Source organism: Amblyomma americanum, chromosome 4 (genome assembly GCF_052857255.1).
Source record: "Amblyomma americanum isolate KBUSLIRL-KWMA chromosome 4, ASM5285725v1, whole genome shotgun sequence".
Lineage (NCBI taxonomy): Eukaryota > Metazoa > Arthropoda > Arachnida > Ixodida > Ixodidae > Amblyomma > Amblyomma americanum.
In genome coordinates this window covers 144,663,868-144,690,441 of record NC_135500.1, presented here as the reverse complement: position 1 = coordinate 144,690,441, position 26,574 = coordinate 144,663,868, and the positions used below count along the sequence as shown (strand labels likewise).

The 26,574-nt window shown below is 45.6% G+C and overlaps 1 protein-coding gene across 1 annotated transcript; it reads right to left on the bottom strand.

Annotated features, from left to right (window-relative positions):
* Positions 1–26: 26 nt before the first annotated feature.
* On the bottom strand, positions 27–26,185 carry LOC144128474 (lipase maturation factor 2-like). Its single transcript, XM_077661903.1, has 15 exons — positions 25,866–26,185; positions 25,621–25,671; positions 22,740–22,957; positions 21,197–21,225; positions 18,041–18,258; positions 16,250–16,428; positions 14,907–15,033; positions 14,436–14,576; positions 12,425–12,530; positions 10,198–10,413; positions 8,472–8,596; positions 6,941–7,054; positions 5,562–5,667; positions 3,023–3,134; positions 27–1,912 (listed from the first exon to the last, which is right to left on the bottom strand). The coding sequence occupies exons 1-15, from the start codon at positions 25,957–25,959 to the stop codon at positions 1,763–1,765; spliced, it is 1,986 nt and encodes a 661-aa protein (XP_077518029.1). The 5' UTR covers positions 25,960–26,185; the 3' UTR covers positions 27–1,762.
* Between the last annotated feature and the right edge of the window lie 389 nt (positions 26,186–26,574).

Sequence of the window (26,574 nt, the reverse complement as noted above, 5' to 3'; positions counted from 1 at the left end):
CACATAAAGCACAAAACATATGTTGCTGTTGTTGTGAAAACTTTTATTTGATTACAAATAATCGTACAAAATGAAAATATCTTCCAAGAGAACACCAAACGATGCAAACGTGTAAACTTCGTGCTGATGACAAAATGTTCACAAGATGTCATGCAGTCAAGACTAGGCTGATGAGTTAGCAGGTAAGACTAGCTATATGTGGGTAACAAAGACAGCTTTTTCTTGAGACTAATGACCTTAGTAGCCGAGTAGCATGCACTAAAATCCGCTGTGTACATGAAGTGCTTTGGTAAGTAGCACTCAGTCAAGGTGCAATGGTTAAATGCACACACGGCTTGTTCATGGCAAAAAAAAAAAAACGTGGCCACAGCGTATACCAAAAAAACAAAAAACTGATTCCGTTTTAAATGCAGGTTAGTCGGCAATGCCAGTCAATCTGCAGCAGTGGAATGTCAAACCAGTGATCGCATAGTTGTAAATGTGTTTTAGTTTGGAATACACAGTGCCTATTGCAGCTCTGAAAGTGAAAGTTCCTGCAGGCAAGTGCTCACACTTGAAAATCTTTCAGGGTTTTTGTTATTTTGTTTCAGTGCAAAGCACCTAGTATGCACAGACATTTTCTAAACAACACTTCTCAAATTGGCCCATTATTAAGCATCTTTCATTAAAAGAGGTAAGCATTTCCACTTTTTATAGCAATGCAAGTTATTTAAATATTTGCCTTCATACTCTGTGGCCAGATTTGGTGCCACCATATGCTAGTGGTTCCACCAGTCTACAAAAAGTTTTACCAGGGCCCTTCTCAATGCCACGGAACTAATAATGGCATCATTCTGTACAACAACAGTTAAAAATGCATGCTTTTTGGCAAGAAGTAGCCACCTCAAGATTGCCTTTGCTTGGTTTATGACATGGCATGACTGCAGCGAACACATATTGAATAAGCAGTCTGACGTTTGCATTTAGTAAGAATCAAAACCAGAACAAGGCGTTCAATGCCATGGTACTTGGAAAAAGCAAAATATGCAACTTAAGCTTGGTACCCACATGTCTCGCTTGTTTAACTTGCACATTTCCCGAACACATTCACTCACCAAAAGTTAATGGCAGTACTGAAGGCCAGAAAAGTTGATCATAAAGTTCAGCGTCTGTACACAGATGTCACTAGTAAAGGAAGAGGCACACTTAAAGAAGCATGTTATGCTATGCTTAACATCCAATGACGGAGTAATGAAATTTTCCTTAATTTAGCACAGCTGATGCTTAATTAAGACCTCCTTGAACCTCTTTTGGATCCAAGGACACCTCGGTTCACTGGCCATAAGTAGAGCAACACTTTCACATGGAAAATTACGAAATCATAAGTGTGACTGACAGTTCCATTTGCTACAATTTGTTTACAGCAAGTGTTGGCTGGTGGATGAAGTGTAGAAAGCTTCATGGCAGCAGCAGAAGGTTTGGATATACAGACACAACTCTGAAAATCTGAACACTTCATTAAAGCAAAGCTAAATATCTAAATGGTGGAACAAGTGATTGCTCAGAATAATACCTGTCTAGAAAATCCCCATGCTCAACATAAAGCAGTCAGTACTCAAAACAGAACAAGAGTTGTCTGTTCCATTCTCCTGCAGCACACTTTCAAAACATTCAAAAATATGGGCCAGATTGCCCCATGCACAGGTATGCCAAAATTTAAACACCTTTCACACAGCTGAGAAATCTCGGGACAGTCAGGTAATCACAAATCAGATGGGCCAAGTCAAAACAGGCCTTGGACGAAGTTGAGCACCAGCGCCGTTGAGATGAGAGACCAGACGTAAACTCTTGGCGACATGGTCTCGGCAAACCTCCTTGAATGTTTAAGTATGTAGGTGAGGAACTTGTTCTTGGACTTCACGCGCGGCGAGTCCTGCAAACCGCAAACAGTACTCATTGGGATTCCTTGGCAGCTCAGGCTGCTGCTGCTGCTCACACCCCCACAAGCAGGCCACCTGTTCATTTGGTGTACATCCACAGCCGTCACCTTGGACATGTACCTGTCTGTGAGCAAGATTACCCGTGCAGCAGTGGCCCCAAGCTTACACACTAGTAAGCTATTATCGCAGCACCAGCACTTGAGTGGGATTGTAACATTTATAGTCTGCACTATTGCACACTATATAGTGTAGACCTATACATGAGGAGCAAAGAAGATGCAGAAACTGTAGACCATGTTGTTTCTCGCATGCCAAGAGAGAAAGGGGAACCATTTGCCTGAATGACAAGCATTGACTCCTCTTGCAGGCTAACAGGGTGTAGGGAACTTTCAGACAAGCATGGGTGTCCTTTGAATCATAGTCAATCCTAATTAATCCACAGGAAATTTCTCCACTGACCCACAGCACTGACATGGCTTGCTGTGCAGGAAACACACTGCAGTAATAGGTACTTAATTCCTTTCTTCCCTCCTTTACCTTGACCCGTTTCCTACTGCGAGAAAAATTACCGTATTTCGTAGATTTTCGTTATTTTTTTTTGTTCCGTGGCTATGGGGTTTAAAATTCAATACAATCAAAATGAAGCCAATTAAAAAAACCTTTCAACTATTTGACATGCCATTTTTTGTTTCTATAAAAATCAGGCCTTTCCCCTTATATACTGTATACTCTCATCACTTGCGCCCGTGCATAATTTGCGCATCCTCAACTTTTTACCCGGATTTGTGAAAAAAAATAAAAATTTTACTTGCATATTTTCTGCAGCCTGCTCACAAATGCCTAGTAACAATGCGCCAACTCGCTCAGCTCTGCAGACTACTGTTAGATAAGGTTTGCGGAAAATGCAGGCCAAAAATTTTCTATGCAGAACAGCTTACGAAAACATGAGGAGGTTATATTCATAAAAAGAAAAAAATTTTACACTCGCTGCTTGCCTCTTCTTACGCATTGCAAAATGCACCACACAGTCCCTTCTGTTACACAAACCAACAAGAAATTATCAAAATCAAGGATTTCGACTTCTGTGTTGCTCTTCTACTCACCATGGGAATGCCATTTTCTTTGAGGAACTCCCTGAGGAAAGGCTGCTCTTTGTGGACGGGGGGAAGGTACTCTCTTCGGCTGCCACGGTGCCACCAGGAGCCGCTGTAAGGCCTGCGAGGCAATGCGCCATCTTTATTGCTCCAATGCGAGGCTTAACATCCCACAGTGACACATGGACTATGAGGGGACGTGAATGGGGCTCCGTATGAGATCGGACCACCTGGGGCACTTTAATGTGCGCTGACATCGCACAGCACACGGACGCATGAAGGCCAGAAAGACTGTTAATATGCAGCCACACAATTAATGCAGCACACAGTTCTGCACGGCTAAATGACCTGAGGTTAAGTACGCCACCAGCACCCACTCGATTACTACAGTGCAGTGCAACAATAGAACTGGACAAATAAATTTTCCCATGTGCGATAGTTACTTGGTCTCCAATAAAAATGACGGTGCAGGATAGGGAAACCAAGCAGCTAGCTAAGCTCACGTATTTCTGATCAAATTTTTTGCAAAAATAAACCGTGTTACAGAACTTAATTGGAGTGTGCTAAGCGTAAAGTGACCACCTTTGAATTGTGCCAGATTATAATTTGCAGATCAACCTAGTGGAGTCATGGAGCAAGGTTAAGAACTTCCTACTGATGTACAAGCAGACAGACAGCCAGAAAACAGCACAGGAAAAAAAAAAAAGAGGGTTGGAGAAGTTATTGATGCTTAGTTAGTACGATTAATAAAACTTATCACAGTGATGTATTTTACATAGCGAAAGCCGTTATAGCCTTGGTTTAGGCATAGTAATATAGCCCTGCATTCTACCATGAAATTTAAAGTGTCAGCCGTAAGACCATAATCGCTTAGTGAATTAACATGATTTAAGTTAATGAAATTTAATCCAATTCAACTATCACGGCAGGTGCAAAAATGGAGAGGGGGGTACTGACGGGTGGCCAGATCAGATTTAGCTGACTTTCTTTAGCACGGCTAGGCTTTCTCTTATGATTGATGACTTAGGTTCTACGGCCAAATGCAAGCCTAAGTGGCTAAACCAAAGCTAAAACAGCTTTCGTTGATTGCTGTCCTAAGCCGGTAAGCTTAGCTCCACAATTTTTATTTTTGCATAGACCCAATGCATAAAAGGTTTCTGCAGCTGGTCACTTATTGATTTAAGAGGCAATTAATATTGCTTTTTAAAGCAACAGAAAAAATTTCTACACAATACTGGCACTTGAACACATTTCACAACATAAAAATTTAAAGTTGGAAGCACTCTCTTGGTTGGGAACTTATTGACAGCGCAGCACATAATTTAAATGAAGTGGTTGAAACGGGTTCACTGTCAGCTAATCAATAACAAAATAGATAGATTATAAAACAGATATGCTCCTACAATTGCATACCCTGCATGTTAAGCAATGTTCAAAAAGAAAAATGATCCTTCAATGCCATTTGAAGGCAGAGATATTGCTACCGCAAGGAGACAACACATTGAAATTTGTCCTAAAAAAAAAAGAGAATCCTTGCTCAGCAATTAATTCAGCTCAAACAAATGTTGTACTCCAAGGCCGCTGCGGTGGCTCAGTGGTTATGGTGCTCAGCTGCTGACCCAAAAGATGCGGGTTCGATACCTGCCGCGGTGGCCGAATTTTGATGGAGGTGAAATTCTAGAGGCCCGTGTGCTGAGCGATGTCAGTGCACATTAAAGAACCCCAGGTGGTCGAAATTTCTGGAGCCCTCCACTACGGTGTCCCTCAGTTTGAGTTGCTTTGGAACGTTAAACCCCCCTAAACCATCAATGTTGTACTCTGACATAATGAGCACAATTCTGAGAAACATGGCAGATTAGTAAATTAAGGAACTGTCTGTTCAAAATATAGCGGACTCTTGTTAGCTCATATTTACCTAATCTTAACTTCTGGTTAATTTGAACAAGTTTCCTGTCCCCCTCGAGTTCAGCTTATCGAACCGAGAGTTGACTGTATCAGGTTTTTGCAACTTCTGGTCCAGAGCACCGATGAACGCCTTCAAGTGCTTGTGGACCTGCGGTTTCCCACCAGTCTTCACCCACCATGTCTTTAAAATGCTGTACAAGTAGAGGCAGGAGGACTGGGATACGCAGCACTGCGCTATGGGAGCAATAACGTTATTCACCACGGAGTGCATTCTTGTCTCTGCACTTGCACAGAAACAACAAGAACTGCAGGTCCTAAACGATCACAAAAGGTGCGATGAACGCATAAGGATAACTTTTTTTTTTTGCGACAGTGTGTCTGCCGGCATAAAGTGCATAAGGATAACTGCCATTCAGTAATGAGATGCAGCCAGCAAAGGACAAGTTGTAAGCTCCTCACAGTATCTGTACCATTACTGCTTCACACCAAACAGCAGCATCTCTGCCCCTGTACACTCTATTCTGTACAGTTAAAACTGGCTTCAGGTAGTCACATTGGTCAGCCACTAAACCTTGCTCTAACAAAGCATATGTGCACATGCCTATCGCATCCACTGAGACTTAGCTTGTCAGGTAATCCTCACCTGTCGACATCCATCTTGGTGTACCAGTACTTGTACAGGATACCACGTATGTACTTGGGCGGACGGCGAGCGAATGGGTATCGTTCCATGTTTAGCAGCCGGAGCACTGCAGCAGATCCATGCGGTGCAAAACAGGAGGCAAAACAAACACACCTCGTTAAATATGGCTCAGCGACATGGTTGCCTATCTGCCCTTTTGAAAACACAGGCACTCAAGTCCAATGTCCCAACATGAGAGCCAATTTATTACTTAATAGCGTTTCGCACGCTCCACACTCCTTGCCTAAAGTAAACAAGTGACGTTACTCTAGATATAAGCTTTGCACAGTTCCCAACATAAAACGTTCTTCAGTGTCACCATTAATTGGATGCCACACCCTTCTATAGGAATACAGGTTGGCACCATTCATTCAATACGTACACTGCCTCGGTGACCGGCAGCTTCTTGCTGTCTTATAGAAGATGTGTGCAAAAGCACTAAGAAAGTGCAGAACTGATGTTGAAATTTATTAATAACTTATAACCAGTTTTCTTAAGAATTCCACGCAAGAGCAGGAACTGATCAAAGCACTGACATGAGGTCAGCTGCAGCCAAGCACAGTAACCAGTTACGTAAACAGTAGTCCTTAAAATGGGGGCCCTGCAGTCTTTGGAGACATTCCCAAATTTGTTGAAGCTGCTGCTTTCTTGCAAAGCTCCTACTTTCCTTGGCTGGATAATGAGTCCAGATGGAGCCGTGCATGCAAGCTAAATTCAAGCAAATGAATCGAACTTCAAAAGCAACTGTTTAAACATCTACTGCAGTGACCTAAAGGTACAATTCAAACTGGACTGGTGCAACATTTCTTCAGATGAACTGATGCAATATTTCAAAGACCTTTCTTCAGCACAAATCAACAAAACAAACCTGATTCACGGTTACAGCTAGCTGCATAACCTATACTTTGCTCTGTGCCATAACTACCATCTCATCATACTCATCAACTGCCTTTTTACTGACACTCAAAGGGTACCCAACACATTTAAGAGCAAGAACCTTGAAGGTAAAAATGAAAGGAAAGGTGTCAGCCCTGACTGCCTACAACAGCATGCCAGCCTACTACCACAGATCACACAGCATGGTTTAAAAATAACCTTGTACTAACAAGAGGAAGCTGAGTCGCCTTTTCTTATTAAAATCGCTGTAAATTAGTTGGATCTTTTTTACTACATTAACAAACAGTTACAACCTGATCTTATGCAACCAGTGCACAATCAATTTGGCGCAAGAAAAAAACTGGAAATCAGGTAACAGTGCACACAGAAATACAGGACAAGACATGTCTTTCATTTGCTACTGTTCAAAGGTGTTGCTTGACTAAGAAAAGCAGCAAAATTACCTGATGCATCATCATTGAGCAGGCGGTAAACAAGGCTGACCAGCCATGGGTTCTGCCTGTAGTCACTCAGGGCTGCAAACCACATCTGCCAGTCGAGCCGAGGCTGGTGTGGAACTGCAAGGCAGAAAGAATGGTTACTAATGCACGCAACACTGCAAGGATAGCTTTTTATCCCCTACGGTCATGAATTATCATCAAAAGAGAAAATTTTTAAGAATTTCATCAGGAACGTCCCAAAAGTGCACAGGAAAAATCCACACCCTCCCCGATGATTAGTCATGCAAGTTGTGTTGGGAAAGGACGTTAATTTCCATGCAATTTCGTTTACAGAGAGAGAAAAGTGTTCTACGAATACCGTATTTACACGATTGTAAGCCGACCTATTTTTCAAAATTTGAAAATCCAAAGTGGGGGGGGGGGGGTCAACTTACAGTTAAAACAAAGCACGACACCATAAATAAAGGTGAGATAAAACGATATATCAGGCATGCTACAGCATGGTTGATTTCTGCTGCGCGGCTCCGTCGCATCGCTCTTGGTGCTGGCCTTGAGCAGCTGCTATGTCAACGTGCAGAACCGGCATCCCCTCCCCGCGCATGCCGGCCGATGGCGGCCATTGATAAGCAGCAAACAGTGGACACCCCCTCCACTCCACTCCCCAAACGTGGCTGCAGATTGCGGCTGCTGAAAAGCGGAAGCGGCCTGATAACTCATTCGCGTTCTACTGTTAATAGGTGTCTTCCAAGTTGTTTTTTACTTCAACTGCGCACTCGGCACTCAAGATAGCGTCCATAGTTGATAGCAGGGCCACTGTTCCAATCGCGACAGCACCGCCACTCAGAACGGCAGCTGCGCCAGGGAGTGTCGGCAGCAAACGGAAGAGCCGACGCCGCTCACGCATAGTTTATCTTTGGCTCTGATGCATTTGACTACTGCTGTCCGCATTTCACAAGTTTTTAAAGTAGTGCGTCAGTCGTCATTTGTGCTCCGGGTCCGGTAAGCGACCGGAGCTCGTTCACGGCTACATTCAAGATTGCTGTCGTTCTTTGCGCCAAAGAAATCAACAACTGCGCGCCGGGGCGCAAGTTCGATGTTCGTAATGGGTGATACAGGTGCGGCATCCAGCGAGGCAAAATTTTCAGCTGTTCCACACGAAATCGTGATGTGGCTGTTAGCAAAGTGTGGGATTTCGCCAAACAACGACGTGCTAAGGGACCACAGCAGCAATCACAACGGCAGCGCTAGCGAGGACGATGGCGCAAGTATGGACGAGTAGTCCAGTGACTGGTACATTTTTGTTTTGGAATGTGCCCACGGGCAAGCCTGTGCACGGCAGCAGATAGCAGCTGGCGACAAGTGGCGGCTGCAGAATAATGCTATCGCGTTCTGTTAGTAAAGGCCAAGCTTAAACGACCTTCAAGTTTCTTTTTTTTCTGAAATGTGATATGGAGGGGTCGACTTACATTGGAGTCGTGTTACAATCGTGTAAATATGGTACATGTAACACATCTCATGAGCATGTGACACGCACTAATGAATGGTGGCGCATGGTTCACGTCTCCAGGCTTGTACAGGAACGGCAGCTCCACCCAGGGGCCGTTTGGGTCGTCACTTCCTTCTAGCACCAACTCTGGCCGCCCTCCAACGCCTGTCATCCTGGCAAAGACCCCATACAATCAGCAAGAGCAGCATCACACAGGCTCTGTCCAGCTTTCTGATTATATCAGACTGTATCCTGCAAAACATGTTTTCAGAACCTATTGCAGTTGACTCTCAGTAGTTCGAACTTGAAAGGGGACCGAAGTTATTTAGTATTATGTGGAGTTTGAATTAACGGAAAACTTTTTAATAGTAAAATCTCATTAATTCAGCCCCCATTAATTCGGAAAATTGAACTCTGACTGTCGCCGAAATCCCACCAAGTGCCTGTGTATGTCTATGGCACAGGAAGCTTGTTTATTAGGACGGCCTGCGGCTGGCATTGGTTAATTAGGCTGGGCTCCCTAAGTAGCACCGCATCGAGGTATGACCTGCTCGATAAACGATCGGCCAAATATCCATCCTCAGGCTTGAATTGAATGTTACATTGCCTCCCGCGATGCTCTGGCGTGAGCACAATGGCAGGTGTGCCGACGATTGACAGGTACCCATCGAAAGGCCGGTAGAGCGCCTGGCTGCATAGTTTCGTTTTCAGAGATTTGCCGGCACCTGCGGTGACGGTGGCTATCGGCCACATATACCGGCCAGCCAGCCAGCCGAGCCTATAGCTGCACACTGTTTAGAATGATAATTGCCTTGTCGCCGATTTTTTCTTTTTTTTTTCATGCCACTCGGGCACCAATGCGCACTTCCCTCGTTTCTGCCCGCATGGCACTTCCGTTCTTTCAGCGTGCCGAAACTCCAGTTGAAAACGTGCTGTTCGCAGTTTGTGCACTAGTGCTTCCTGACATGTGACGCCACATGCGAAGCTCCAGCCCTAGCGCGTCGCACACTGAAAGAAGCCACGGTGACATTTACCATTATGGAGCAGTTCTGCTTCCGACACTCTGACAGTGTGCACAAATTAAAGCACTTCATAGAACTGCGAAAAACAACCGTTGGCACGCAGTATTCATCCTAAAAGGGGATGACCACTGCCCTGGTTTTCATCAAATAGATTTTGTTTCACGCCAATGGTTCTTGGCAGTTTTGAGGGCCATTCAACAATTCGACATTCGGATAACTCGGACGTTTTTTCCATTTCCTTGAAGCCGAAATTAACGAGGTTTTACTGTACACCCGATGTTCCCAGGACAAAAGTGTCAGGTCGAATGAGCCGGCAAATTCAACCAAGCTGTATCATATTAAAGCAAATCTATTGGAAATCTTCAAATATCCACCCTATTTGCTGTTTGTAAAGATGACGGGTGACAAACCAGCAGAGCGTTCTAGGGAAAGCTATTTTTCGCAGCCCTTTCATGTAAAAATTTATGTAGCACAAAAGAACATTACTATCATCATTATATTTAAAGTGACCCACAACTTAAGCACCCAATATTTTTTTGACCAACAGAAAAGTTAATTCTTCCTAATGAGCTCCTCACCTGCCCTAGTGTATTATTTTTTTTAAATCTGTTTTGGATTGCAATTTCGTTTCCGGACTAATCAGTTGAAGATATAAAAACTAAACACCACACAGAGGTTTGACAAAGGAAAGAACAGAAAATATGAAGGGCACTTCAAAAAGTGGAAAGACACCCTCTGCATGCCAACGTTACCTTCTGAACAGCCCATATGGGCTAGTCAGGTGGAAGGGCTCCACCTTGTAGTGCCAAGTGCGAATTGTGGGCCAGAGTTTCCTGTTCATCCCAGCATCCAAATGCGAGAGGGGGACCAGGGAGATGCAGAACACCCACACGGCAGCCGTGCCCATGACGACAGTACCCAGTGTTGAGAAGATCTTGCTCAGCACACCCTTTTCACTAGCAAGAGACCTGAAGAGAGCAGAGGGTGCAGAAAAGCAGAACAGTTTGAAGGATGTGGGGACCTGCCCTGCAGCCCCCTGTGTTTGCTTTCCCACGAGGCACCGTGCAGCAGCAGCCTCACCTCGAAGAGGAACACATTCCCTTGTCGGTTACATTAACTGGCAGGGAAGGGCGCCAGTGTCGCTGCACGTGAGACAGCTGAAGCCCGAGCGCGGGAGAGGGGGCATGAGGCTCTTCGGCTGAGATTGTAAGCGCGAGTGGAGGTGTCACTCGCGGCTCCGCTCTTCGCCAGCGGGGCGAGGAAGCGACGGGGAGATCCGCTGCCGTATATCATCCCGTCCGGCCTTCGGAGTATATATCCCTTGCCCTAGCGCGGGCGAGCATTCGCTCGGAACCTTGCTGGTGAGTCGGACGACCTCGATTCATTAGCGTACCTTGTTGCTAGCTGGCGTTATTGTTTCTGTAGCAATAAATGCCTGTTTGTGTCAGCCAATGTGTCGTTCCTTTGTTCCCTCAGAGCAAGGCCCGCCATGGTTGGCATGCGCTCGGTAGCGTACGCGATCACGGGGTGTGGTCCGGGCGGCTTTGAACCGTGTCAACCGCGATTGAGTGGGGAGAACTTATATTTATATCTCCCCAATTCAAGCCCACAAGGCCTGTCCTGAATTACTTTGACAGTAAAAAAAAGGATTCAGTGCCAGACACACCACGCCAGCAGCAATCCAAAACCACCGCTGACATTAAAGGTACACTGATGCAAACTTCATTCAATTGTTCTTTTCAGTAAAAACTGAATCTTTGGCTTTTTCTGAGTAAGCTAATATTTCTGTGGCAGCAAAAAGCCCATATATGGTTGAGGAAATTGAATTTAAAAATTTTTGCCACCACTCAATTCAAGCTTGTGACGTCCACACCGAGGACTGGTTGCCACCACTTTGATGTGAATGGCAGTGTAGAATGGCCTCTGGGAACCGCACCAATATTGTGGGCTGATGCACGCAGTTTACTTGTGAATTTGACCAGTGATGGCAACACCTCTATTCTGTTTTTTTTTGCTGTTGTAATTTCTATCTTATAAAAGCTCAGTTTTTGACGACAGAGGTCTCTCTGTCATTAGAATTCCACAGTCTATTATATTGATACAGACTAAATTCAATGTGACGTCAATGTCCCTTTAATGATCAGAATGGAAAAACTGTTGTACAGCTTCAAGCCCTGTGGAAACCTTGCAAACGCCAGACACCATAGCAAAGAGCGCCAGGTAAACTTAAGTCACTTAAGGTACAGAGGGTACACTGCTAGCATAGACTTTCAACAGAACATGCAATCACAATGGCACAGAATTGGAGGTTCAATCCTCATACTGACAGTTACAGTTGCTTTGCTCAATGGAGTAACGTGGCTCAAAGTCTCCTTCCAACGATGGGGACGCTCTTAACGTGTGCATGTCTGTGTATGTGCTACATGTGCATGCACAAGTACCCATGCATGCATGCGAACCTAGTTCTCGGCACCTTGGTGCTCTTGAAAATGAGCCGAGAAGCACCCTGCAGGTGAATTGCAGGACAAAAGTTTATAGGACACGAGTCTGCGGAAAAAAATTTACTTCTGCGTGGTCAAGCAAAACAGGTTAATGAAAAGCATCTAAGTATGAGGGGGCATGCGTGCTTATCTGCTGGAATGAATACAAGCTGACTGGCTAGCAGGACAACATATAAGTAATTTTTTTAATGCAAATCCGCCGCCTGTAAGCTTTTGTCCGTGACTGCACTTTATGCCACAACTATCGGAACTGCTTTCTTACTGCAGCATGCTTCGGAAGGCAAAGAGGAGAGGGGGGGGGACTATCGCTAAAGTACAGGAGTACAAGAGCTTCTTTTTGTTTCGTTTTCTTTTAGTTTTACTCTTGTTCACTGGGTTGTCTGGCTCCAATATATTTTTGCATGTATGGCTGACCGTAGGTGGGTGGTTCTGAAGGGGCAATGGCACTACAATGAGGAAAAGTGAAGGGTACGCTCACCTGTAAAAGGCCATCAGAATATGGAAAGCCAGGGAGGCAGCCGCAACCCACACAAGGACGGGCATAGCATTACCCAGGAACTGATTAAACTTTGCTGATGTGAAGGCTGTAACAAATGAATAAGCCCATATAAACAACATCTTCGTGCAGCATCAACACTAAGTGGTACCCATTCAATCAAAAAGCTGGCAGCTCTGACGTGACAACATTTAAATAGGTTTGAACTTTAAGGGGGCTGCAAGCTGCTATGGAAAACTCAAGGCGTTTTCAGTCTGCCCACAGAAGGAAGAGAAAGAAATTTATCAGAAGGACTCCAAAGTGGCCTTGAGCGTGTCCCAGCTCATGGCCCTGGTCCTCCTGTACTTGCAACCTTGGCGAAGTAGCACGCACGAACAGTCCGTCAGTTAGAGATGGTTTGGTCTCCATCGCGAAGACAACAGGAGGGATACGCAGCTTAACGTGTGGTGCGGCACCTGCTCCCTTTCTCAGTGCTGCCGCCTGCTTCTACAGGTTTCGGGCCTGCTTATTTATGAGTGTGTTGCGTGTTGTTAGGCAGACACAGATCAGGCTTCACGCAGCGAAGTAGGTGGGCCCCAGCTTTCGCCAAGCCATGAAGAGCGAGTGTTGAGGTCAAGTGTAACTTCCTGTGTCAGCTTTGGTAGCTGAGCGTGAAGCTTCTGTCACACTTGTGTGAATCTATTTCTGTATCGTTTTTCAAGTTTTACAAAGACCCAGTTTCTCTGTTCCTTTGTGTATCGCCCGTCAATCGCCCAACTGTCTGCTTCAAGTCCAACGCCAAACCAACAAGCACCTCAAAGTAGCAAGGTGGAAGAAAAAGAACCTGAGCTTTACAGGGCCTTGAACTCTCCACTACTGAGTCGATCACAAGAACGCATTGCAAAATGAGGATGCACACGTATTATGTCAACCCGAAAGTGTTTTTCTAAATCCCATCAGGAGTGAGAAAAGTAAATGTACCTTTTGCCATTTCCCTCAACTCAAATTCTCTTTTCTTGTAGTTGCACCTCCCTTATCAAGGGAGTAGCGAGCACTGTTGGCCATAAAAACACAGCTCCCACCACTGCCTTGAGTGACACAACTAAGAATTGAGTGACAGAACTAAGAATGGCACAGTGCTGATTTCCCTCTCCCAATGTCATCTGCAATATTCGTGTCATGGTAACACATTGGCAGAACTATATGCAAACATGGCGACTAATTTTGAATTTTACTTGCAAGTGCTTCAGACCACACAGATCTGTGCAACTGAGCCGAAATGTTTGTGGTGGTGCCACCTGTCCAATGAATGTGGCCACTTGTCAAATGCTACGGAGTGATCTGAGACCCCTTCATTGACTGATACTTCAGAGGGCCCATAGCCTTAGCAGCCCCATTTTGTCACTCACTGACCTCAGACAGCAATAAGACAGTATTGTTGGCACATTTATGAATATTACAAAAAATATATACAGAGATGAGATATACAGATATATACAGAGTATATTGAGCTGAAATATACAGAAATACGTACAGACTTCTTCTCCATTAGCACCCTGAGTCATGTGACAATGCACAGTCAGTAGGATCTTTATGACACAAATCTCACACGGTCGCGAAAAATATCCATACCACTCAAAATTCGTATCTAAGAGCGAACAAAATCTATATGCTGAAACATGGGAAGCACATTCACAGAGATCAGTTTACGTCACTGCATTAAGAAAGGATGAGTGGAACTATGCCTCTGCTGTATTCAAGAGCATTCATGTGTCACTTCTACACTGTACCTGCAGAACCTCTGTGTCATCGTAACATACAGATCATCATAAACCAAAACAAGCATATCCAACTGTACCGCAGCTCAAAAAAATTAACAAAATTTTCCTTTAACTAAATATCCAAGAAGTTCCTCCCAACTGAATTCACAGATGCATGCCTCAACAGACTTTCAAATGCTTCGAAAATGCCGACAAAAGGCACAGCTCATGAAGACCAGACTGCATGCACTTACCAACTCGTGACTGTAAGGCCCAGCTGTCGTCAAACTGGAGGCGGAATAATTTGACAGTTCCGTAGATAAGACCACAGTACACTGCCAGGGCAACAGTTCTTGCAAGGACACCAGCCAGAGTGCGAAGCTTGCCCTGCTTACCTGAGAACACACACCAGCAGCAAAGTTGCAACATCTGAATTACACTTGAGTGAAAGGTACATAATGCAGACATAATGCAATTAAAATCTAGAGCAGTTTAATTATATTTTGCATTACATTTCTTCAGCGCAACGACATTAGCTGCCTCGTGAACACGGGCAGCAGTTGCTGCTTTTAGGAACTATAGTTTCTATAGCCAGAAGCACTAACAACACAAAATAGAACACAGAAATTAACACTGTTTCCTCAACAGAAACTCCAGGAAAGAATTTCAAAAAGCATGGACAGCGGGAAGAAAACATACACTGGCTTAAGGAAACAAAAACTTACCCGCACTGCTTCGCCTCGGGATCCCAAGCAGCAAGTCATCGTCCACTAGTGACAAGCAAAGGGTCATAGTAAGCAGGTTGAAGAAGTTGTAGTTGCCAGTAACGATTATCATCATCTGCAGGATAATCTGAAATGCACAACACATGCGAGCAGGGCCTGTCACCAAGGCAAACAGCCGTGACAACACTGGTTAATAGCAGCAGCAGCAGCAGCAGCAGCAGCACCACATTTGCACAAAAAATAACCCTGTTGAATGAATCGAGAATTTTTAAAGCACAGGCAACGACTTGTGTATGCGCTGCTTTTGTTGTGTAGAGTTGTGGAGTCTTTTTCTGTTTCAACCTATTGATGCGCTCAACTGTTTCCTTGCTCTGCCTATTCAAATTTATAATTCGAGGAGCAGCGATAGCTGTTTAGGCATTTAGTCATGCGACAACTGGTGTAGTGGTCAAGTGATGCACCCCTGCACTGGCAGGCGGCTGTTCCAAACAGAGCCACCCGTAGGCTTATGCGACCCAGGTTGACTGGCACAACCGGTGGGTGTGCTAGCGGTTACGCCGACGGCGACTAGAAAGCCAGGGACGGGTGCCTAACAGCTATCACTGTAAAATTGGCAGATACTATGCCATATGCTTACTCTACTATGGGTAAGCAGTGCCAACCTGTCCATTTTGATTCTGTGCGCTGCGTCTGACTATGCTGTACTTTTTTCACTACAGTATCAAACAGTTCAGTCAAGCCGCGTTCCTCTTATCTTGAGCTTTCCACTGACTTCTATATGCTCACGTAAATTTCCTAGGGAAATAAAAGCTAAGCCTTGCCGCAATAAAATGATCAACAAAAAAACTAATAAAGCCAAATATATGCAACTTCCCTTGCATCTCCGTCTGCGCAGTTTTGCCCAGCGCAGAGCAAACAAAGGCTTCTCCCGCTGACCTCTATTAACCCAGTCCTGCGCCAACTGCGTCCACGCAATCCCCGCAAGCTTCCTAACCTCAACTGCCAACATGACCCTCTGGAATCTCCTGCTATGTTTACGTTCCATTATAATCCACTCAACCGCTGATTATAGGTTCTCCATAATACATGCCTTAACTGATGCTTATTTATTCTCGATTTCAGCTAGGATGTCATCAACTTGCATTTGTTCTATAATCCACTCTGCTCTCTTCTCGTTATCTTTCCATAGCTCGCAGCATTGTTGGTGATTTAATTTCAAGCTTTCAACTTGAAATTAAAGACAACTTCCTTATAAATCTCCTTCAGAAACCCATCTGTGAACGCCCAGTTGAGACAATATTTTCCATACAAAATGAAAGCTGCGCCCACCGAAGAGCACCCACCTGGCTGTAGAAGCTGAAGATCCTTAGTGAGCGAATGGGGGCAAAGAACAGAGGCGGGATGGCAATTTCAACCACATATGTAAAGACCACGCCGAAGCGCAGTACCCAGTTGGGCAGGTGGTGAAAGTACCAGGCCAGGGGTGTGGGAATGCACTGGCTCTCGAAGTGATAGTTGAGCGCTGGCAGTGAGAAATAAAAAGAGGCAAAGAAAGATATCAGTCAAGAGTCTGACTGCTGCGTGAGCCAAAAATTCTGCAGACAAATATTTCAACACCCAGCTTCGTTTAACTAGCCTTGGAACTTTTTTATGGTATGCAGATGCCAGCTCAATCCGTAAGCACTACAACAGGAGAAGCAACAAAAGCGCTGCTTCATTCATCTCTGCCAGCACTGTACAGAAGAGATAGATTCCAAGTTACCAGTCTAGACACTGCAGATGCACTGTTATCATCCGTCTTTATGGCACGAAGTTAAAGGTCATCCATCTGAAAACTTGGCACTAATTTTCCACAACTGCTGCAAAGACATGACTATCCTAAAAGTACTGCAATGCATAAAAATGAGATTCAGCTGAACGCTGCATTGATTCGACTCTAGACAATAATGGATTACGAATGTCACTACTGCCACTGTTACTCTCAGGGTACAAGTTTGATAAACAGTTGGTGCTTTACAGCAGCCCAAGTGTTGACAAAATGCATGCGATCACTAGTATATAGAATTCTACTAGTCGATTAGCGATGGGCTTTAGCATCGTAGAGCAAAAAACTACTCTTCACAATGTAAGCGCACTTCCATGTCACCCATACAGCAGCAGCCTTTCACGGTTTGAACCTTGTTTACAATGCTACACTGCATAAGCAACTGAGTGGCACACCGCTTGAAATAAATCTCAATATTAAGGTGTAAGTACACAAATGTTGGAACAAAAGCTACTGCCTCCGTGCCACAGAACTGCATAGATGCAGCAAGGATTTGATGGGCACTATGATTTCACAGCTAGACAGCTGCTCATTCTGGTTGCAGTTGGTAATATAAATATACTCCACGACAACTTCTTTTGGAAATGCAGCCAAAGCTACAGAGCCAGAACATGCCCTCTCTTCCTATGCAGCAGAATAAAACGCCCAACTACAGTTAATTGTTTTGTTGTAAAATAAAGTATATTAGCGATACTCATTACTGAAGGCATGTTTGTAACACAAAGACACATTTTCAACTTTAGAGACTCACGGAAAGGACAGTCTCTTTATTCACAACAAAATTGTTAAGACAGGTCCAGTTTCGAGATGTTCCCACAGATGCCGCCAGCTACACCAGCCATGAAACGAAGCAACCGCACAGCAAGCAATGTGCCAGGCGGCCTACTGGCAGAGCGACGCAGTTACAAACGCTCTGCCCCTGTAGCCTTCTCTTCATTGCCAATAGAAACTGACGCCAAGTGTAGAAGCAAGCACTTAATGAGAAAATAAAAGATGCATGAAGTTATATCTGGAAATAAAAAACAAGGACAATGTGCCATCCTAAATGTAGCCTAACACACACCTGACATTAGAATTGCCCCGCTGACCAATAAACCACAAGGAAACTTGCAAAATCAAGCTGAGAAGGCAGCAGTAAGCATGGCAATGATGAAATCTCCTTGAAACTAATGGAAACCAACAATTAAGGCACACAAGATAACAGAACATAAGGTGTTAGACTGTTTTTCTGCTTCAATACATTTTTTTCATCATTTCTGCTCAGTTTTCACTAAGATTTCCCCACATCACCAACTAGCCCCGGGCTGACCTGTGAGCCCCCACCAGGTGGGGCACTCGCTGGTGAGCTTGACCACGCCGGAGGCGAACATGAGCCGGAAGAGAAGCCAGCGCACCAGCCATAGGGTGACCGTGTCGTGCGGGTGGTGCGGTGGACGCCAGCTTGAGCTCAGGCCCATCGTCCGGTGGAAGATTCCCAGCGGTGCCACCAGTATGCACAGGAAGCCAGCCTCCAGCAGAAGGATGTCCCTGAAACCATTGCTCACTTTTCATTTCGTTTCCCGCCTACTGTCTCTCATGGTACGGCCTTTTAGAGTGCTGCAACAAACTCCATCTAAACGGGCCATGAAACTTCAAGGTTAAATAAAACTAGCATGAAAATCAAACATGCACTCAGAGTGGGGAGGGGGACAACTTATGAGGTGATTTGCCAGCAGCTCATTAATATTTCACTTGGCCCCTGTAACGGTTAAATCAGCCTCTAATCTCACCATCAAGTATTCCTCTTCGTCCGTCCATCTCGGCCTGCTCTAAGTGGCGTCAAATGCCATGTTTTATTCTTCAAAATGCGCCCTGTGCCTCTGTAGACCCAGTCCAGATTTCTTAGCAAAAGCCCTGCCACACTCTGGGCAAGTGTGGTGACTGCTGTCTTGACTCCCCTCCTTGCCTTTAGAGTCTACACGATCGGGTCGTTCTTCTCCAACTGCAACCCCATCGCAGCAGAACAGTCTCCGTAGCAGGCTTTGGAGTCTTTGGCCTGCCGTTCGGAAGTGCTTCCACACCCTCACAGGCTGACGGCTGGTGAGGACCATCCGCCCTCACGGCTGCGATGGCACCCTCTCCTGCTGCTGGAAGGCCGAGAGACTGGTCCAGTCTGCATCGGGTTATCATGAACCTGACCGACACCTCGTTGCTGTTGGCTGGACCAAGCCTAGTTCTCTCGAGTCTCGCTTGCCACTTCTACCCACCTATGCTTGTCCAGTGCCCCTGCCCCCAGACGGGTTCCAGATTCGTGTACTCTCAAGAGGCCCTTCAAGCTCTAGGCCTCAACGACACTGCCGCGGGTTGGCTCTCAGCATCTCCTGACCCCTCGATTGCTGTCCGGGATCACTCTTTCCTCTTCCGTTTGAGGAGCCTCAGCGGAAAATCTCAGGTGTGGCCCACCAGAAGCGGGTTGACTTGCCGCCTTGTGCATGCGGGAGGTGTGAATCCTGTGGCCTCGCTCCGTGGACAGCCACTCCTTGCATGCGGCCCACGTGAACCCAGTGCTCACAGGGGGAGCACAGAGCGCCCCAGACAAGCTGGGGGTTTGCACTTCCTCCCCACCAATACATGGTGTGACCACCACTCGACGGCCGCTTTCTTTAGCTTTTCTTTGAATCTTTGGCCCGCTTGGCCCAAAGATGTCCTAGGGAGGGCGGTCTTTTAGTGCCCATTGTGCCTGGCGCTTAAAGAGAAGCCATATGTGAGGGTTTCACTGCCCGGGTGCAAGACAAAGACCTGTCTGGCCCACTCCCTTGCAGTACTGTCCCCCGGCCGCATGCCATTCCCGGTTGTGGATGGACGCTGCCCTGGCCCGGAAATGGGGGTGAAATAAATTGGAGGACGCTTAAGCTTCACCTTTAAGAGTGGAACACGACAACGTGTTGCAGCACTGCCAGGGAGTTCATGGAACGCCATCGCCCGTTCGGCACGACGCCTTGGCTGTTAGACAAATTGCTCTGCTACGTACGGTGAAACGGACGCGTGGAGCGGCAAACCACGTAGAAGCGCTGCCAGGCGCCTTGCTGAAACGCGCAGGACTCAAGTTGCAGTCGTAGTTCGTAGGCACATCATTCTCGACAAACCCAATGCCACGAACGCCAGCATAGCTTCCGCGTCGAACGAAGGGGCAGCAAGCCAGCTTCGTGGTGAATGCGCTTTGGATGTGCACTGCGTTGTTCACCGCTCACCGCATGATTCCTGCGTGCCCGCACGACCCCACTGCGCCCGAACGAGACGAGCGGGAGGCGCTGGCGTCGCACGCTATCTTTTGAGGGGCAGTGGCGTACATTGCAAAGAGGAGGAGCGAGGAGGAGGAGAACGATTTTTCGCTCAAGGCCAACGCCACCAACGACAACGGCTTTTCTGCCACACGGGGCCCTTAACACTGCCCACATGGGGTTGGCTGGTCTAAAAAAACACCCCTAAATGGATACCAGTTGGCCTCCTTAGCTGGATTGCAGGACTCAATGTCGGCCTCCCCTGGCATCTTTGGGTGGCAGTGTTTATTCTGCCCCACAGCCGCTTTGTTTGTGCATTATCATTGGGTGGCCTATCATGGGTCATTCGTGTAATCCATCTGTTGCAGCCAGGGTTACCCAGCCGAGTGCTGCCACAAACGACTAGTTCTAATAAAAGCACCTTTTGGCCTTCCCTGACCATCGGGCTTAGGCCTTCTTAGTCCTGGCTGCTGACCCAGAGTAGCCAAGCGAACCCAATGTCTTGGTCCTAGTCAAGGCACCCGCAGGCCAAAGGCTTGCAGGCTCAGCCCTGATTAACTCTGGGTTGTCACCCCTCTCAGTCCACCTACAGCGAGGCTCACTGCAGGCTCCGGCAGGCGCCACGAGGAGGTGGGGGTGATGTCGGACTGGGTACAGTCTATACTATACTATACTATAGATCCAGCCATAGCCCCATAACATGCAGGATAGTTGCCATTATTTGTTTCTTTTTGCAACCTTCACGAGGACATAAGGCCGTCATATTCGACCCCAGCCGATCACTAGACAACGAAAAGCGCCGTTCATGGTTCCCGCTATCACTACCTGCCCATCGCCCTATAGCCTGCTTTCCTGAATGCAAGGAGAGGGCATTTCAAGAGACCTCAGGCACTACCGCAATGTCTGCCCCGATTTCCCTCTTGAAAGTGGCGACTTTGCGAAGCATCACGGTACTCTGGCTGTATCTAGTGGAGTCGAGAAGCTCAGGGCAGGAAAATGTAGTGTTTGTCCCTGCCGCGTTAGTGGCCAGTCCGCAGCGTAGTTGCCCTCAGACATCTGGCCACGGGACAAGAGAGTCATAGTTACTCCTGAGTTTCCTTGCCATTTGATTATTTTGGGCATGCAAAGGTTATTTTCCACTAGCAAAATGACAAAACATGCCAGCCTACCAAAAAGTATGTGCTTGAGAAAGGGTAGAGACTCACCATTGGAACCACATGAATGTCTGACCAACCTGATCAGGAATAAACAGGAAAACGAAAAAAAGCGAGGGTTATGAAGCCACTGAAAATGAGAGAGCAGCTGTTTTCATCTATGTGACGCCTCAACTCACTCACTACCTACTAAGACCACTTATAACCACAGCGAAGTCAAAAGCTCAAGTTCTCGATACTGCTTTTTTAAACTATTTTTAAACTAAACACTACGCTTGAGCAAATATTCGATTATTTCGAATATTCAGTTGAATGGTGAAGTATTCGATATTCAATTCGATCCGAATGTTTGGCATTCTAAATCAGGAGTATTCATCTCGAGTGAATAACATTTCTGGAACTCTAGCTTCATGTGGTTTCGGTTCAGTGTACCTCTTCTGGGATGGCACCGCAGCGCGTGCGCAGAAACACAGATGAGCAGGCACAAGGGTGGCGCCCAGATCTGCACCTGCCAGGTGTCTGTGGCCACATTACCGGACTACACAAGTGCTGACTAGGTCCCGACAGAACAGGCATGCAAGCAGCTGTCCGACACTCTGCGCCTTGCAGCGCCCTCAATGCAATCTGTACGTGCGTAGTGGCTCCCCGTGGAAGTGGATCACACTATGCTAAATCTCTCATATAGGAAGACGCATGGCTCCCTTGATTTCTGTGGGACGAGTCTGAGCTAACTGCCGCAGCCACTCTACTCTGCGTGAAATTCCCTAATCAAGTGCAGCACTGTTCTTGAGATTGCGCAGCACTGGCACTTGAGTTAGTAGATGCACGTGGCAGTCGTGTAGAAAGATGATGTCCATTTGTCTGACTTTAGTTCAAACAGGGACAACTGCTCAGCTCAGCCTGGACCATCAACAAGTGGCTGTCTGTAACTTTCGTTTCCATGACTGATGAGGATATTCGCTGCTTTCTGAGCTTCTCTTAATCTACCTGACATGCTCTGGATGAGACTGTGCTGCAGGCAGCCAACCAGACTGAGTTTGCTGCAAGACGGCCCAGTGTGAACCTTGGCATTGCACTGAGGAGTAGCACAAATCACTTGGTGTGAGCAAGATTTTAATTTTTTTTTTCCTGGTCGGAAGGTTTATCGTGAAGAGTTCTGTAACTCGGGATATTCATTTCTGACATAACAACACATAAAATATATATTCTACACCATTTTATTCTCCTGTTTTCTGACTGATCTTCATTTTTTTTAAATTTTTGTGCAACTCAAACTTTGGCAATCAAATTTCTTTGTTTTTTTCCAAAAGGAACATGTAACCTGCTTTCTTTTTGTCCTTAAAAAGTTGGCTCTGTAGGTACACTACAATATATTGCAATAAAGCGAAATTTTTAAATTTATGCTTACACATACCACCCTAAAATTACTCGTTTTCCCACCGTAACAAAAAAGTTCATCTGCCCTGTTATATCAATGCTGAGGTTGTTTTTAAGCCCTAGACCCAATAAAATTGCGCACAGGCTGTGTGGCAGGGCCAGTGCGCAATGTGACAAGTTATATGGTAATCAGAAAACGCCCTGCTTGACAAATCACCTGATAAAGCGAAAAGTAGAGTATCCACAGAAGTGCGTAGTTGATGCAGTCCCTGAAGCGAGATGACACACATGCCAGGAGGGACATGACGACGCCCAGAAGAGCCAGAAATTCTGCCATGGTGGCCACTTTAAGGCCAAAGTTTGGTGCCAGCCATACCAAAGAAGGCTGCTGGGCAGCTCGCTTGGCCAAGTCTTGTGGTGGCCGTGTGTTGCTGTCTAATCAGGTATAGAAAAGATGTGCACATAATATAACACAACAACGCAAATATAACAGTGAGCACAATGAAATAGTAAATAAACAATATGGAACAATAAGATAAGTAACAAAAGTTAAAAGGGCATTTACAAAATGTAACACATTCAGCATCAGATGTACGTGTAAGAGGGACCTGGAAGAAGGGATGCGACAAAATAATCTGTTTAATGCTGACATTTAAAGGGTAAAATAAATCATCAGTCACATGACACATTAATCACATGAATGATGACAAGGGATCACGTCACCTCCTATGTGATGACACTGTTTCATGCGGACGACAACTTAGTGCAGCTTGCTAGGCTAAAAATTTGGAACACGCTAATCATTTCTCTGAAGAACTCATAGAATTTTGCTGGTGCACTTAAAAAACATTTAACAGAATAAGTTTACCATTATATTTTATTTTCCTCCAATAGTTTCTATGATTATGTGTTTCTATGTAGTGCAATGGGTTGCACTTATACTCGATGTCCGAGGGTTCTCACTGCATGTTTCAATGCTATCTTTGTGCCTTGCCAAGTGCTGCATACTAGTGTTTAGACTGTTTTGATTCCAATACGGACTGAATGTTAACACCATTCTGCATAAGTCTGACGTTTCCAATTTGTCTTTACATATTCTGTGTACTTGACCCGAACTAGCCATTGGCTGTGGGTCTAAAAAGTGGGCTTGAATTTTGTATACATAAATGTGAAATAAATTGAAATTGAGAAATTGAACTGAATTGAAAGACAGGGTGGCTGTTGTGCCATTTCTCATTGTGCACCAGTATCAGCTACGCTGAAGTCACAGCTGATGCTAATGTTTTAATTGGGGCCTTGATAGACAAAAAAAAACACAAGGGACAAGAAATCCAGCTGAAAAATAAATTCCTGTCTACATCACAGTAAGCTGAGCATTTTATTAATGAAGAACAAAAAGCATTTCAGTGTAAGTTGGAGTTGGACTAAACTAAAATGCTGCTGCACTAAGAAAGTTGGCCAAAAGCACTAAATGCTGAAGCATCCCCAAAAGCTGCAGAATTAACCCATTCACTTCTGAAGACGATTTGCCATCTTCGCTCTAAAATATTCTCTTTAAATGCAAATTAGTAAATGGTGCCACATGCTTGGCTACTAATTTTTGGATAGTAGTTTTCAAAACACCAGGTGACAACAGGTGCTCACTAGTTGAAAAAAAATATTGCAGGAAAAAATTCTTTTCTTGCCTCTTCTTTTGAATACAACCAAGGCATCGTGGGAAGACTGAATTTTCGGGGGCGCTGGAATTCATGTGCTGCTTTTTGGCAGTGAGGGGGATACGGACTGCAAATACCTTAAGCTTTTTAGATGATATCGAAAGCAGTGAGTGTGACTTGATCTGCAAGATGAGGATTAGGCATTTCGGATGTACCGTCGTGAGTAAAATAATAAACTCCCCTCTCGTGCTCTGGACCTTGACGCTCTGCATGGGGGGCACACATGATGATGCCCTCCTGGTGTGCATCATTAGGTGGTGCCCCCATGCTGAAAGGCAAGGTCCAGAACATGAGGGGGGAGTCTTTTGCTTTTGCTCATGATACTAGCTACATATTCTACAAAAAAACAATTGAAAGGGAATGTGCCACACAAGAGCAAAGTTTATCTTGTCAAAAAGATTGTTCACATGAATGCGTTGTCCCGATACAAGAGTGCCGGGAACCACTTGTAGCTCCATCCTAAATGCACATAGAGGCTTGTCAATGGCACCATTTTGACCGCCAAATGCATCTGAATGATGGCATATATAGCAGAAAGTATTACGCAAATGTTTAGTGTGAAAAACCCTGGAAAAACAGCGAAAGCTGTCAGGAGTGCGAAAAGTGCCACTTTATACTTCACACATCTGCCTGCTTATATTTTACATCGACAAAAAAAATTTACTTGCTTTAGATTGACTTGACGGCCAAATAAAATAAAAATTTCTCGCATGCCACATTTCCAGCTCAAGTTATTGCGAATTCTTTCCAGCAGTCCAGGTCGTGCTGAGCTGGCGAACAGAATGGCGGAAGCGAATGGGTTAATACTGTCCTCTCTTAACATTAACAGCTTTGTGTTACAAGCATCAATGACATGTGCGTGGGTGCCATTTGGAAAGTGCTCCTGCATTTTGATTTAGTGCCAGCCAACACATCACCACCTTGCAAAAAATTGGAAATTGTTGCTAGCCTTCAAAGCCCAGATCGTCTTGAAAGCGAACAGGTCAAATGCACATAAAAGTATGACGGATGATGTTTAGAGAATATACAAATATCAGTGCAAAAGGCAGCATTAAACTGCAATTCGAGAAATAGTGAAAACCAATTTCTTTTCACATATGCAATTTCACTTGCGAACCAATAAGCAACGTGCTTTCTTCGAACCACTGATATTTCGTTCATATACGGCAAATTCAATGCCGACCGCCAATGTGTTCAGTACTGCTTCTTAGTGCCTATTAAAAGTAGCGAAGTTACGACTTTATCGCATATACCACTGCCACTTTGATGATTTCGGATCCCGAAACTAGGTGCCCCGCAGCAAAGCGTGAAGCCGTGTTCGCAGGAGCACCAGCCAAATGCAAAACGAAAGCTGCACAAACGAACGCCAAATGAACGACAAACCTATGGGAATCACAGCTCTCACTGGCAGAACTCCATGGTCACCGTAAAGGCCTGGAAGAAAAAAACAGACACCACTGTTCATTATGACAACAAAAGTGCGACCGCGGCGTATACAGCCGGCCGACCTTCGACATCGTCAGGCCGATCTCTACGCGATAAAGTTCAAATAAAGAAACAGCTATATTGCCGGCAGCAGGCGGAATCCCCCGAAAGACAGAATCAAGCAGTGATCACCGTGTACTCACCGGGCATTTGGTGATAAAGAGAAGCAAACGCACTGAGGTACACCATGGACATTGACCAGAGGAAGGCGTCTCGCGTGAGGCGAGTCTGCGCCATTTGAGCGGCAGAACGAGCTCAGGGCGACGGGAGTTTTTTCTTTTTTTTGAGCCCGCCTAGGTCCCGTTGGCTCTTCCGTCGTAGTCGTCAGCACAGAACGACAGAACTACAGGCAGACCACAGGGAAACGTCTTGGCCACGGCCACGGCTTGGTGCGTGGTGACGGGCTGAGACAACCGACGGCAAAAGATGCGGAGTGAGGGAAGCATAGAGCATAGTGGGGAGTAAGGCTGCACTTTCTGCACCAGTTCAAGAAGTGCAGCACTTTCGCATTCGTTTTGCCAGTGCAGTGCGCGCCCGCGGCACTTGCGTCTTCGTTTTGCAAAAGTGCCAGACTAGTGCAGCACGAGTTCTTGCAGCTGAAGTGCAGCAATATGGCGGCGCCCATGTGTAGATAGGAGAGCGAAGAAGATATGGCAGTGGTCTCTGTGTCAGTTCTTTCTTGAAAGGAGGAGGTGAAGATGTGTTCATGGCGTCATAATTTTAAACCTAAGCGGCCAAGTCGAGCCTCAAAGGCGGCATTTCAGCGCATATCCGTAAATCGTCTGCGTGTATGCATGTAACGACACTTTTTTTTCTATGAAACGACTATTTCCTGGGGCTGATTCATAGCGA